This window comes from Manacus vitellinus, unplaced genomic scaffold, assembly GCF_001715985.3.
Source record: "Manacus vitellinus isolate BGI_N305 unplaced genomic scaffold, ASM171598v3 scaffold_108_pilon, whole genome shotgun sequence".
NCBI lineage: Eukaryota > Metazoa > Chordata > Aves > Passeriformes > Pipridae > Manacus > Manacus vitellinus.
In genome coordinates this window covers 498,378-513,841 of record NW_021938835.1, presented here as the reverse complement: position 1 = coordinate 513,841, position 15,464 = coordinate 498,378, and the positions used below count along the sequence as shown (strand labels likewise).

General features: G+C 40.8%; 1 protein-coding gene across 1 annotated transcript in view; it reads left to right on the top strand.

The window, feature by feature from the left end:
* Positions 1–15,464, top strand: part of BRWD1 (bromodomain and WD repeat domain containing 1) — a 46,501-nt gene that overhangs the window by 17,135 nt on the left and 13,902 nt on the right. Inside the window, exons 18-31 of the mRNA XM_029964473.1 lie at positions 164–254; positions 1,609–1,749; positions 3,383–3,468; positions 4,347–4,542; positions 5,534–5,650; positions 5,752–5,859; positions 6,176–6,300; positions 6,410–6,492; positions 6,854–6,965; positions 10,269–10,330; positions 12,085–12,240; positions 13,320–13,440; positions 14,709–14,834; positions 15,349–15,424. Coding sequence (XP_029820333.1) covers positions 164–254; positions 1,609–1,749; positions 3,383–3,468; positions 4,347–4,542; positions 5,534–5,650; positions 5,752–5,859; positions 6,176–6,300; positions 6,410–6,492; positions 6,854–6,965; positions 10,269–10,330; positions 12,085–12,240; positions 13,320–13,440; positions 14,709–14,834; positions 15,349–15,424 — 1,600 coding nt within the window. The remainder of the gene's footprint in view (positions 1–163; positions 255–1,608; positions 1,750–3,382; positions 3,469–4,346; positions 4,543–5,533; positions 5,651–5,751; positions 5,860–6,175; positions 6,301–6,409; positions 6,493–6,853; positions 6,966–10,268; positions 10,331–12,084; positions 12,241–13,319; positions 13,441–14,708; positions 14,835–15,348; positions 15,425–15,464) is intronic.

The window sequence follows — 15,464 nt, the reverse complement described above, 5'->3', positions numbered from 1 at the left end:
ACCCTTCTTTTTTACTCTTATCTGGAAATGAGAAGAGAGTTGTTTGAGCACTAGGAACTGCAGTTAACAGTCAAGTGGAATTAGGCATTTTGGGATAGATCCTTTAATGAGATCAGCACTGTCAAAACAGATGGAGAATTGGATTTTCCCGACTTTCTTGTAGGAAGCAGGAAGAATATCGGACTGCAAAAGGGGAAGAAGAGAGAGATCTTTATGTAACAGAGAAGATAAAGTCATTTGAGTCATTGGAAAAGGTATGTGGGAGCCCCTTGGAAAATGGGCATTCTGTGCCTGGGGACAAGTGGTGTAAAAACTGAAAGCAGGTCTTTCTGAAGGTGTGGCCCTCAGAGGACCCTGATGATTCAGCTTCCAATTATTGCAGGACAAGGTTTGATTTATTTTTATGAATATGATTCAGCTTCCAATTATTGCAGGACAAGGTTTGATTTATTTTTATGAATACCTAGAATTCTATTTGTTTTCAGTCCTGCCTCCTTCCATCTGAGGAATTTGGGAGTCATTCTTTAAGGCAGGTTTGCTTTCAGGCCATGCTGGGTTTGCTGCAGTGGAACCCAGTGGTTGCAGGTCCCTGCTGAAGCACTGAGGTGCAAGGGAGAACATTCCAGATCCCATACTTCAGGAATTACAGGCTGTATTGCTGTTCCCTCATTTTACTTCACATGACAAGGTTTTGTGAATGGGGAGAGTTTTTCAGACTTGCCTTGTTTTGAATGCTTTTTTCGTGGTCTGGTCTGTGGAAGAGATTGGTAAGAAGCAAAACTTGGTTACTGTGCTGTTTTTATAAGATTGGGGCCTGATTCACTGTGTCTTGCAGTACAAAACAGTTTGATCCAAGAATTTTACTGCATGATCCCCTTTCCTGAGGGGAGTTAGGGAAAGAAAGGCTCAGAGACTTAGGATTGTTCAGCCTGGAGAAGGGAAGGGTTTGGGATGACCTAACTGTGACCTTCCAGGACCTGAAGGAGCTACAAGAAACATGGAGAAAGACTATTTCCAAGGGCCTGGAGGGACAGGACAAGCTGGAATGACTTCAAACTGACAGAGAGTAGGGTTAGATGGGATATTAGGAAGAAATTCTTGTCTGTGAGGGTGGGGAGGCCCTGGCACAGGTTGCTCAGAGAAGCTGTGGCTGCCCCTGGATCCCTGGAAGTGTCCAAGGCCAGGTTGGACAGGTCTTGGAGCAACCTGGGCTAGTGGAAGGTGTCCCTGCCCATGGCAGGGGGTGGGACTGGATGGTCTTTAAGGTCCCTTCCAACCCATTCTGTGATTTCTCTTCCCTCAGAATTGCACATTTTAGGCACTTAATGTCTTGCTTCTGTAAATATATTTAGCAGGTTATGTGAATGGACCTGTCACAGTAGCTTGAAAAGAGCAATTTCTTAATAAATCCTGAATTTGGAACAGCAAATTTAAAACTTTTGACTTACAGGGATATTATTTTGAAGGGGAATTTTGTTATGACGAGGCTGTGACGTGATGAGACCATTTCAGTTTTGCAGTCAGCAATGCTTTTAGCCACCCTTTCACCCTCAGACAAGTGTGCCACATAAATATTTTTATTTAACTTGTTTTTTCACCTCCAATTAGAGTGACTCTGAGTCCTCATTAATCCAATCAAAGCGCCGACTGCACAGACGGAAATATTCCAATTACCGAACCCGGAATAACATTGAACAGCTGGAGTCTTCTGATGAGGAAAGGGACAACTGCTTGGGCTTGATAGACCAGGTAAGCTCTTTTCTGAGTTGTCATTTTGAATTTGAGCTCCTCAGTAGGTGAAGTTTCACATAAATATGCCTTTTTTCTCTTAAAACAAAGAAGCAAACAAAGAAACTTTCTGTTTTTCCAGAGGAAGTATTTTTCTGGGCATCATTATTGTTGGCACATCCCAAACTTTGATATTTGTTGCTTTGATAACAACAGTCTTTCCTGTCACTTTATAAATGGCTGAACTGGTTTTGCTGAGGATCCTCTAAACCAAATGCAAAAACCTGATGGACAACTGAACTTCAGCTGAAGTTTGGATTTTAGATGGGCTTTGCTGTTCCTCTGTGAAAACCTTCCAAATTCGTGCACACAACTAAGAGTGGACCTTGTGAAGGTCTTTGGTGATGTGATTCTTCCACAGGGTCTGTTCCTCTTGGCTTGGGCTGACACAGGACTTTGCTGTGGGCAGCAGGAGCTTTTGGCTGTTGGATTATGAGAACTTGTAAATCAGTGGTAGAACTGTTGGACTGGAGTTGTTTTAAGGAAGGAAAGGAAATAGTCTCAAACTGGGAAAAGGGGAGGAATTGGAAGGAGTAGAGAAGGTTGGAGCAGTCACTTGGTCAGAGAAGAATGGTGAACAAAATGGAGGATGTTCAGGAGATAAGGAAATCTTGTAAGTAAGACAAGGAATGATATTCCTTGGAAATGGACTCTCCTCTTCTGGCCTCTTAATAAAGAATTCCAATGTGGTTAAAAACAAGTCACTTAAATTTAATGAAAAGTTCAGGTCTTCCTTATTTTGGGAGCAGTGTGGAAGGGCAGGTGACAGGAAACTTCTGCCACCTGACACTGAAAGCACAAAGTGATAATGGGAGAGTTGTGTGCAGTGCCCTGTAAATACCACATGCCTGAAATACTTCTGAAAAAGTGATGTTTGACCAAATAATATTTGAAGTAATAATCTTATAAAATTCTGGGCATTTATGTAAATGTTCAAGGTTTTTTGGTTTATTTTTTGGTTTTATTCCTGTGAATGGTAGGATAAAAAAGAACTGAAATTTCACATTCAGTCTTGTTTATTGGGGGTTTATTATTTCTGGTTTTTTGCTTGACAGCACAGAGCTTGAGAAATAAACAATGCATTATATTATTTTAGCTGTGGAAAACACATTTGAAACATGAAGTTGGTGCAAATAAAAAGCTGAACAACAATCAGGAAATTACTGAAGTCAGGATATATTTTGATGTATATGTACTATTTAGTTTTGCATTTAAATACATGCAGGAATACACCCAGTTACTACTTGGTCAATCAGTTGATGCCAAAACCAAGGGAACAAAAAAAACCAAACCTGATTCTAATTTTCATAATTAAGAAAAAAAAAACCCATAGGAGGGACAGAATATACCCATGTTGTGTGTGGAGGGGAGATGTGATGTTTTCTCTTGATCTTTTCCTTTTCCAGTGTGTAAATTCCTCCCTCTGAGAGAGATTTCCTGCTATACCTTACATACCCTAATTCCTTTCATTTCCATTTTAACTTTTTACCCCGTTTCTTCCTGGCTTGATAACATAAATGTGGGTTTATGTTTCAAATCCTTAAAACACGTGCTCTGAGAAAATTTGGGACTGACTGCTTGTCTTTAAATTTAGGAAGCTGAAGAAAGTGAGGGCTCTGGCTCGTCAGATGAAGAGGAAGAGTGGAGAAGTGACAAGAAAAGCAACAGTAATAGTTCTAGGTAAAAGGGAACAAACAACCCAGATTTTACTTGGTGATGAGTTTGACTTGAATTTTGGCAACTTCAGAGTTGTGTAGAAGCTCTGGGTGTGCCTGAGATGTGATTCCATTCTATATTAGAATTCCTGTACTTTACTGACACACTGAATTGTTATTTATTGTTCCATTTCACCAAATAATTTCTGTCTTTTAATGTAGTTTCAAATCCCTCTGGATTTTTTGCTAGATGACAAGGAGAGAGAAAATAACCTGGAACACTTTTATACTGTGTTATATTGTGTTTTTGAGGCGTGAGTGATTTTGTTTGGTTTGGGGGTTTTTTTTTTGTTTGTATAGGTTTATTTCTTTGAATAATACAACAACAGTCAATTCCTTGCTCTACAAAATGTATTGGGAAAAAAATCTTAATTTTTATAAGGTTCTAGTTTCATGTAGGACTGAAGTTGTAGATAACTTTTTAATCACTGTTTTGGCTTTTTAAGATATTTTTTCTAGAACTCTGTAGTAGTAGAACCTAAAAATGCAGAGAGAGAGAAAAAGCAGATGTGTAGCTGTGAGTTGTATATAACTGTAAAGAATTTAAGCAGTGTTTGTCTACTGTGTTCTTTAGGGAGGGCTCCTCACTAGTCCAAAACTTCATTACACAACTTTATTGAATAAAATGTCTGATTTTAGAAATCACCAGACTTCAGTTTTTTTAAGAAACGTGCTTTGAATTCCCGTTGTTCCCCAAAAAATCACGTTAAACTTGAAGTAATTGTCACGACAAGGTCAAAGGGACTGTAGTGATTCTGATGCTGCTTTCACCAGCAATTGTCATCTGCTGGAAATAGTGACCTCTTGGCTCTGTTGTTTGTGTTTCCCTGGCCCCTCGGGCAGCGATTCCTCGAGCAGATATTCCGACTGGATCGCGGACGCCGGGATCAACCTGCAGCCCCCCGTGCGGACCTCGCGGCGCCAAGCGCTCAGGTACTGCAGCACCTCGGAGGATGAGGTGTCAACAGAGAAATCATCCCCTCCCAAGAGAAGAAGGAGGAAAAGGAGAAAAAAACCCAAACCAAAAAGGCAGGAGGAGGTATAAATTTCATTGCTTCTACTCGGTCTTCAAGTGGTTTCTCTCTCTGGTTTTGGGCCTCTTCACTGGAAACTGTTGAAGTCATTTTGTTGTGATTAGACAGGAATATTGGTGTCACTCCACACAGTTATGTGGAGTTGGTTTGAGGCCATCCCAGATGTGAGGCATCTGCTGATTTCTAGGGAAGAATCAGCATTCCAAGTGAAGTCACTCTCGCTTTCCACATAAAAAGGGTTCTCAAGGTTGCTGGTATTACAAGGGAAATGTGTTTATTAAATACCTGTACAGAATATCAGACTTTTCACAAGGGCATGGAGTGATAGGACAAGGGGGAATGGCTTCAAACAGAAAAACAGTAGGGTTAGATGGGATATTAGGAAGGAATCCTTCCCTGTGAGGGTGGGGAGGCCCTGGCCCAGGTTGCCCAGAGAAGCTGTGGCTGCCCCTGGATCCCTGGAAGTTTCCAAGACCAGGTTGGACGGGGCTTGGAGCAACCTGGGATAGTGGAGGGTGTCCCTGCAGGGGTTTGGAATGAGATGATCTTTAAGGTCCCTTCCAACTCAAACCATTCCATGACTCTGTGACTATAACCCTGTCAAAATGTCTGGTTTTAAATAACATGGCTGTTCTAAGGGACACAGTCACTGTATTGATGATGCTCATTTATACTTAAGTTGAATTTTTAATTTTTTACTATTTTATTTATTAGTTAAAAGAATTTTTCAAAAATTTTCTAGTGAATTCAAACAATTACCCTTTTTTAAGTTACAATAACTCCTGTTTGTTATTTTCTACCATAAAGGAGCAAACAAATTGGGTTTTTGGGGTTATTTTGATATGTTTTTGCCATGTTTTTCTCTCCATCATTCCACTTTCCTTCAACTAATCTCACATAGTTTCTTACAGCTTGATAAATTTTTAATAAGTTGTTGTATGCCAAATTAAAATGTAATGAGTTGAATTTGTGTCCGTTGTGTCTAATTTTGTGCAGGCTGATGCTGCAACACAACCATTAAACATGGAATTGTCCCATGACTGGCACCCTCCAGTTTGGATAACAGACACAGCTCTTCGGAGATCCCCCTTCGTCCCTCAGATGGGTGACGAGGTAGGAACACTGATTAAAACCTTCCAGTGCTCCTGTGATTACCCTGATTACTAAACACAGGAAAACACTGACTGTTTGGGGTTTGCTGGGCTTTGTTTTAGGTGATATATTTCCGACAAGGGCACGAAGCTTACATTGAAGAAGTGAGAAGAAATAACATTTACGAACTGAATCCACACAAGGAGCCGTGGAGGAAAGTAGTGCTGAGGGTAGGTCTGCACTGAGGAGTCTGTGGGTTCAGTATCAGTCATCTGTGACTGAAGAGTTTCATTACACTGCTTGTAAAACAACAGGGGAAAGTGTCTTCAATTCCCAGAGTGTCTTCAGAGTTCCCTGTGGGAAGCCCAGATTAAATCCCTGTGTTAAGAATTCCAGGTTTAACTGACTGTCACTGAAATTTCTGATCTAGTTTCAATATTTGGGGGTTTTTGCATGCAGTGCAGTTGTTTGACTGATGTTAAACTGACTATTCTGTGCGTGGTCCCTGGGGTAAAACTTCCTGAAGCTGTTTGTTCTTACCTGTAGGATCAGGAATTGGTAAAAATTGTTGGGATTAGGTATGAAGTTGGCCCTCCCACGCTGTGTTGCCTCAAACTCGCCTTCATAGACCACGCCACTGGCAAGCACACAGACAAATCGTTTTCCATCAGGTATGTGCATCTCTGCTTCTCTGAAAAGTATTTAAAAATGTGCTTCTGTTGAATCTTCCTCCTAAAGCCCTGAGGAACAAGTGAAATAGGGGATTTTCTTTCCCTGTAGGTACCACGACATGCCAGATGTTATCGACTTCCTTATCTTACGGCAGTTCTACGACGAAGCCCGGCAGAGGAACTGGCAGGCCTGTAAGTGTGTTGGCTGAGTGTTTGACTGATCAGTTTTCAAAGCAGAAACGTGTCCTTGGCTAATTCCTGCTTGTCTGTAGGTTCAGAGGGTTCCCTAGTAGTAGTAGTAGTAGTAGTAGTAGTAGTAGTAGTAGTAGTAGTAGTAGTAGAATTAGATATTTGAGCCTTGGAGCTTAATAGGGTCTTCAGAACATCTGTTGAGATCTCATCTCTTTCCGTGTGTGCCGGTGGGTTTAGAACTTTAATTACAAAAAGAAATGAAGAAACAACATTTATCAGCAGATTTTCTAATTGCCTGTAGAAGAGAAGCAGTTCAATAACTTCCCTTAGCAGAATATCTGAGCAGAGTGTTGTGCTGTAGCCGACAGGTTCCGCTCCATCATTGACGACGCCTGGTGGTTTGGGACAGTGCTGGGACAAGAACCTTACCAGCCTCAGTACCCAGACAGTCACTTCCAGTGCTACAGTGTTAAGTAAGTGCAAGATTTTACACTTCTGTTGGTGGTGGTGTGGGTTGCCTCTCACACAGCTGCCTTTATTAGTGTGAGAATGTATAAATTGCTCAATTAAATAATTTTCCTGGGTTTATTGTCACTTAATGGTTTAAAGTTGCTAATGTAGTAAGAATATGTGAGAACTTGTGGCAGCTTGTTAGTGGATAGCAATATGGGAAAAGGAGCTGTTGACCTCTTCACATTTTCTGTAATGACTGAGGCTGGATCTCTTCCATGAGCCAAGCAGTGCAATTTTCAGTGAATATTAATTATTACTCTTCATTGATAATTGATTTTGGATGGGAGGTGCTCCATCTCTGCTGTGGTTGCTGGCATCATGGCCCTTATGCTTCCAGTCCTCACACTTTGTCTGTCACATTGTGCACCCTTTTTCACATCAACAAAGAGGCCTTCACACAAAGGGGAAGATGAACAAAGATATTTCTGGACCTCAGTGTTCAGAATCAGGACATCATCCTTGTCCTGCCCTGTCCAAGCTGTGTGGAACAGAAACACAGAATGGTTTGGGTTGGAAGGGACCTTAAAGATCATCTCATTCCACCCCCTGCCATGGGCAGGGACACCTTCCACCAGCCCAGGTTGCTCCAAGCTCCGTCCAAGCTGGCCTTGGACACTTCCAGGGATCCAGGGGCAGCCACAGCTTCTCTGGGCAACCTGGGCCAGGGCATCACCACCCTCACAGGGAAGAATTCCTTCCTAACATCCCATCTAACCCTGCTCTCTGTCAGTCTGAAGCCATTCCCCTTGTCCTGTCATACCTGCCCTTGTGAAAAGTCCCTCTCCAGCTCTCTTGTAACTTCCCACTGGGCACTGGAAGGGTAATCCTGGGATCTTGCCTGCTTTGGATCCCCCCAGTGAGGGATGACTTTAAGAAGAATAAACAATGAATACTTACTATTCCTGTTTTTACCATGCCAGGGATTGTTCCCATATCTTTTACAGTACATTTAATATTCAGATTTTCATCGTTGAAGGACTTTTTAATTTTATTTGTTTTTTTTTACTCAGAGGCTTTTGAACTTGTTGCTCAGCACAAAGAGAGGAAATATTTATAGGTAATAGGCAATTCTGTGAGACTGCCAAGATTGTGTTACATATTTTGGTTCCTTGTCTCATCTGCTTTCCTTGTCTTCTATCCCATTGATTTTCCTTGGTGGGAAGGTGGAATTAACTCCCAGATTGAAGTTCTTGCCTGTTCTGTTCCTTCCCATATCTGTACATCTCATCATTTATGTTGTTATGTACCACAGTTGTTCCTTAAGAGCAAGTTTAGATGGATTTGGTTGTTTTCTTGCCCAGTTCAAAATCAAGTTTCCAGTTATGAAACAGAGCCTGGAGCCAATTTCCTGAGCTCCTTTCTTCTGTGAGGGCTAAAGGATATTTCAGTATTTTAATGTACCAGCCTTTAGCAGAGCAGAGCTTCATAACTGAACAGGGAAGGAATGCTGTACTCCCCAAAGACCACTTTCCAAAGGGATCTCTTCCAGGATCTGTGCTGCCTTTGGAGAGAATGTGACTGTTCTAACTGGTCTCACAAACACCTCTTCTAGAGGAGAATCCTAAGATATGTATATAAAAATATCTGGAGTGTTTGGCAGGTGTATTTGGGTTTTGTGACTTACTCTTTTTGTCACACACTCAGTAATCTCAAATTATCGCCATTACTGTTGTATGGATAAGAAATAAATTGAAGATAAATTGAATTTTTTGTTGTTTTATTGGCCAGATAATAACAGGTGTTTGTGTAAAGCAGCTTGATATGTTAAGTTACATTACTTGGATAAACAGAGCTTAAGCAGAACTAAGAGGGGCTTAAGCTGTGCTAAACTATGTTGATAAAGTCTTACATGCAAGATTATGGAGTAGTTTATTTGGGAATATCAGCAACTTCTGAAATATTGTACAGTAGCTAGGGAGGAGAACTGAACTCATGAACCTTCAGAGATCAAACAGGCTGAACTGGATGCATCCAAGTTTTCCCAAGTCATTGGATAATCCAAAACAATGGAGAGATGCTGTTGCCTGAGCAGAGGTTTAATTACAAAATGCTCTCAGTGTGGTCACTTCAGTTTCCAGTTGGTTTGAAATAAACACGCAGGAGGTTTTAGACCAAATATCTGAGTTTATTAAGGCATCAGAATTCGATGGCATTCACCCAGGAATTTGGAAAACTCTGCCAGGAAGCTGCTGGCAAAGCTCAGGAGGGAAAATGGTGAACTGTAGATTGATACATTTATTTCTGGTAGGTGCTGATAATAAAGAATAATATATAAAAAATAATATATATATAAAAACTGTTAGAGAAACCAAGCTGACAGGATTGGAGCAAATACACTTCCATAGGAGGCTGTGAGAGCAATATCAGCAGGTTCAAAAAGATAGTGGACAAAAAGCAGCAGATAGTAAAGGAAATAGGTTGGGATGTGTTCACAGACATGCCTGGAGGAATACAGGGATCAGGAGTGCTGGAATGATGAGTAGAATGGGCTTGTACCAGGATCATATGGACTGCAAACAGCATCTTACAACTTCAAGGACATAAATTCCTGGTGTAGTTGGACCAGCTGATCCAGTCAGACATTTCTTAGGTTTGAAGTACCAAAATTTAGTGGTATTTTGGGTGTTTTTAAAACCATGTAAGGGTTTGGAGGGATCTCAAACTGCTGTTCATACTTGACATTTCAGTGTCAGAGCGAACATACAGGTATATCAATCTCACTTGGCTGCTTTTGCTGCAGTTAGACCTTAATTAACTTCAGTTTCTTCATTTTATATTTATTTTCTTTGGTTTTATATGGTCTGCCCTGTAAAATGAAATGTTAATATGGGTAATACCTCACTTACTGTTCTCCCTTATTCTGACACAGTCCATGGACTTGCCCAACTCCTGTTGTGGTCAGCAGAAAAATCCTCCCCTGTGTTTTTCCTCAAATCCTCCCCTTGATGTTGTTATCTCACTTTTCCAGGTGTGCAGCTTATTTTTCATCCTAAGCTGCTTGATACAGGCTTTGTAAAATTGATTTATAAATTGGGTAGGTTGCATACAGCCAAAATCAGGACAGTTTTAACTTGAAAAAGTGTTTCCTTTTTGCTGGTTTGTTTACATGCAAGTTTATACAATATATTTTGCCAATACCTAAAAATAGCTGTAATTTAAATGTTCTTATAGCTGTGATTGAAATATGCTTGGAGGGAATACATCTGAGCCAAGATAACTTGAAATTATTATTATTCTATTTTACTTTTTCCATGGTGAATCAGATGGGACAATGGTGAAATTGAAAAGCTGAGCCCCTGGGACATGGAACCAGTTCCTGATAATGGTAGGTAGAAACCTGTTAATAAATTGCTTTAATGTGCTTCTCCCTCTTTCCAGTTTTTTGTTTCATTCAGGTACTGGACCTGAGGTGATTCCTGTCTTTGCTGTGAGTTCTTAAAGACAGTCTTGATTCAGATTTAATGAAGTAACTTCAGTATACTTATATTTTTCCCTTTGCATCTTCCAGGGCAATTTTGAAGGAAGTACTTTAAATGTTTGGAGAGAGTTTGGGAGTTACTGAGGGAATAGTTGCTGAATAAGCTGTAAAAAAAAGACAATAAATTTAATTTATTAATAACCTTTACTGGGTGTTTCCCAGACATCTGAAAGGCTTGTACTATATTTCTTCTTAAATCTCAATATATTGCACACGGGAGGATGTTCTCTCTAATCTGCGTCCATGACTTTACCACAGGAAAACAGGGAAGGGACACACAGGAATAAAACAAAACTAAATGGTGATGTGTCTTTGATGGATAAGGTCAAAAAATTGGGAGTAACATCCTCTGAACAGGTCATGGATAAGGGCCACAGCAACTAACTGTCTGCAGGAAGAACAAAAATTGTCTAAGGAGAATCCAGAACTCCTTGTTTTCATTCTTTCCAGGCAGAAAATGACACTGTGTGGGGAAGTGAAGCTGTTAGACAGACTTAGTGCATTTATAGAACCATTATTATGCTAAGAATGTAGTGTAAAAGGGATTTAACCCCCTTCTCCTTTGCTTTACCTTCCTTGTTTTTCAATGGAATGACTTACAGATCAGATGGAAACTGTACCTTTGGTTTACCACGCTTCTCCCAAAATATTTCTTCTCCCTTCAGTTTGCTAAGATGGATGTGTGGCACAAAAGCAGCACTGAGGGTGCTAATAATTTGGTTTTTTGCTGGATCCTGCCAGCATAAGTTTTGTCTCATGGTTATGAAGACACACATTCAAATGTGTCTTGAAGAACTGCTTCATGTTTAGTGTTGTTTAAGTGAACAACAAACACTTTAGGGCTCTGTCAGTGCAATAATGAACAGAGAACTAGAAATTATTTGAGTTATTAACCCTCTTCAGCTGAAGGGAAGAAAATAGTACTTTTGGTAAACTTAGAGGATCCTCCATTAAAACTTGGAGTTTTCTCTGCCTTAGTTGTAGCTGAAATGTATTTTAGTCTTGATATGCAGCATATTCATGGATTACAGTCATCCTGACACTGCCAAGGAGCCTTTTCCTTCCTTGCCTTTATTTTCCATGGACAGACTCTTCCATGCTGATGGAGGTGCTGTTTATATCCAGCTCTAAGCCAGCATTCTTGTTGCTTTGAAATCTGCCATGCTGGAAACAAATACTTTAAAATTGTCAGATCACAGTCAGTGATGCCAAGAAGGGTGTCACAAGGTCTAACCTGCAGCTGTTTAAAGGTTTGTGGCACAAACTGGCTCATGACATTGTGATCCTGTGAAGTTTGGGATGTGCATCTGAAAATGCATAAACAACCTTTCTGACTCAAGTCCTCTGTTAAGTCTTGTGCTTAGAAGAAGGGGAGGAAAGAGTTTTCTGGAAGTTCAGAACTGCAGAAGGAGAGAACAAAGGATATTTTGCTGTTAGGTACATTTTGTGTAATCTCTTGCCCGTAGTTTTATCATCAAACTCCATTTCAAGGCAGGATTGATTTTTTTTGTCCTTTACAAGCCCATGATTAATAAGTGTGAGTAGTACACAATTTATCTTGTGTATTCTCACTCCTTCCCCTCTCTTCTGTGTCTCTTCAGTTGATCAGCCTGAGGAATTAGGAGGCAGTGTCTCTGTGACTCCAGAAGAGGTGGAGAGGCTCCTGTACAAACCCCAGGAAGGGGAGTGGGGGATGAAATCCCGGGATGAAGCCTGTGAACGGATTATCAGTGGTATTGATCAGCTTATGACTCTTGGTGAGCATGGAATCCAAGCTTTAGGTAGTTTGCTCCTAACCTTGATTTATAAAGAGCCCAGGAATATCCAGGGCATCCCATTCCCTGTGATAAAGGACTGTAAATGTTCATATGTTTTTATGTGGTTCAGCCTGGAGGAGACTTGAGGGGAGAGCACGTTGCAGTCACAGCTTGAGGGGCAGGCACTGAGCTCTGCTCTGGGGGGACCAGGGACAGCACCCAGGGAATGGCCTGAGGTTGTGTCAGGGCAGGTTTAGGTTGGATCTCAGGACAAGGTTCTTCCCCCAGAGGGTGGTGGGCACTGCCCAGGCTCCCCAGGGCAGTGGGCACGGCCCCAAGGCTGCCAGAGCTCCAGGAGAATTTGGATGATACTCTCAGGCACATGGGGGGATTCTTGAGGATCTTGGCCTGCAGGGCCAGGGGTTGGACTCTGATCCTTGTGGGTCACTTTCAACTGAGCACATTCTGTAATAATTTTATAAGTCATTGGTTTTATCAAGAATAATTACACATAAAAACTGAACACCTGCCTCAATTGTCACCTGCCTGCAAGCTTTGCAACAGGATTATGGAATGGCCTGGGTTGGAAGGGACCTTAAAGATCATCCAGTTCCAACCCCCTGCAAGAAAACCAAACCCTACAGAAATCCTATCTAAAGGATTTCATGTTAAAAACGTAACCTTCATTTACCAATTCAGAATGCAAATGCAAATTATGGCAGTTCATAGAATCACAGAATGGTTTGGGTTGGAAGAGACCTTAAAGATCATCTGGTCCCACCCCCCTGCCATGGGCAGGGACATCTCCCACTAGCCCAGGTTGTTCCAAGCCCCATCCAGGCTGGCTTTGGACACTTCCAGGGATGGGGCAGCCACAGCTTCTCTGGGCACCCTCAAAGGGAAGAATTTCTTCCCCATATCCCATCTAACCCTATTCTTTGTCAGTTTGAAGCCATTCTTCCTTGTCCTGTCACTCCTTGCAAATAGTCCCTGTCCATGTTTCCTGGGGGCTCCCCTCAGGTACTGGAAGGCTGCAGTTCAAACAGTTAAATCTTGCTGTTGTTGCTGTTTCTTCCCAGACATTTCAGCACCTTTCTCTGGCCCTGTTGATCTGTGCACATACCCCAAATACTGCACAGTGATTGCTTATCCCACAGACCTCAACACCATCAGGACCAGGCTGGCCAACAGGTTCTACAGGTCAGTGCTTCCAGGGGAACATGGGAGAAGATCACATTGGGACTGCTTTCAGACTTACAATGAACACTGACATTTATTCTCTGAGAAATTTACTCTTTGAAATCACCAAATATTAAAAAAAAACCCTGAACTTACTTCAGTCCTAAAGGCAATTCAGGTACTGAAGTGCTGGACTTCAGTTACCTTGAATTTGAAGAGGGTTAAGCCCTTAAGCTCTTAAATTACTTTAAGAAATGGGCTGAAACACAGAGGTGAAATGTTAAATATTATCTCCAGCATTTCAAGTGATAAAATTTAAGAGAAAGAGGGGAGAGTGTATTGGTGATAAAGTTCTGATTTGCTGGATGTGCTGGGTGTCCATAGCTCTAAAATAATGTTAAATATATTTTTCATCTAGACCTGCATTCAAGGTGTCTCTAAATATAGTGAAGAGTCATTAATCGTGGTTTACCTCCTCTGTAAGATGGAAACAATGTCTTGGGAAATAATTTGGAATTCTGTAGCTGAAGAACTGCCAACTATAAGGAATTAGAGAAATGAGTTATAAAAATGAAATGACACATTTGTGGGAGCTCATTTCTATCAAGTTATAGTTTTAATTTGTAGCAGTTTCTCACATCTATCATTTTACAGAGGGCACTGCTTTGCCTGGTGGCCTAAAAGCAAGGTCTGTGAGGGAAGACAGAAAGGAACCTTGTGGCTGTCTTTAAAAATTTAATTAGACAAAGCTGCTTCTCACTTTTCTTTTAATTGCTTGTGCCTTGTGTTTATTAATTAAAAATTCCTCAGATACAACAAAACTTGTGTTCCATTTGTCAGGGCTTTGTGGAAGCACCTTCTGATGTTTCCAGAAGAAATGTGATAATTTACAGTGATTAAACAGTACTTTTGGTTCAGGTGAAATGTAAGCTTTTAAAAAATCTTTTTAAAGATTCCAGGGAATCCCCAATCCTCAGGATTATTTCAGTGGTATTTTCTGATTTACTGGTAACAAGTGCTAGTGCTTACAGGGCTGTGTATGAATTTATATCCCAGACTTTCTGAGGATGAATTATAATAACGAGTTGGAGAACAAGTCATTCAATACATGCACTGTTGGTTTTGCTTCCTTGCATTTTCCATGTGAATGAGAAGTTTGAGACTGATCTGATGAGACACAAAACAAAGGGCATCTAAATGTGACGTGGCCAGAAAATTACCAAGATGCAGTTTTTGCTGGTTTTAAGCTTTTCTTTAGTTTTAAAGGTGCAGTGTTTTCTGATTTGCAGGAGAATCTCAGCTTTGGTTTGGGAAGTCAGATACATTGAAAGCAATGCCAGAACCTTCAATGAACCTGGGAGTGCCATTGCCAGAGCTGCAAAAAAGATCACTACCCAGCTCTTAAAGTTCATCAAGTAAGTGGCATTTTAATCTAAATAATGTTGGAACCCTCATGCTCTTCAACAGTGGGAGAGTGTAAGCAGCTTAATAATCCCTTTGCTGTGAGCCCTGCTTTTGCTTGTTTCTCAGTGCACTGCAGGGACAGGTGTAGAATTCTTTCTGAATCTTATTTTAAATACTGAGATGTCCAACTTAGAGGCATTTTAACTTGTTTTCCCTGGTATTTATAGTATTTTTAGTACCAAAATATTACTTGACATTGAGGATGTTGAGTAGTTCAACCCATACAATAAGTTCTGTGCTGTCATGGGTAGAAGTTCCAGTTGCAGGAACTCACTTAATAAACCACTTGAGAGGTTTATTTTGAAAGAAGTGGGAAAGCCCCTTTCAAATTCCTAATGCTAATTTCTATATTAATTCTTAGTTACTGTCTCCCCTTTTTACAAGTAGCTCTTGGTTGTGGTTGAGTTTAAGGAACAACAGCCCTGCTTTTGCTCTTCCAGTAACAGAGATTTAATTGCATTGCAGTGATCAGGACTGTACAAACATTTTTGAGCTCTGTAGCACTACAGATGATGAACAAGACTGTCATGATGCTGATCTGGTAAGCTTTTTTATTTGGGTGGATAATTCCAGTAATTTAT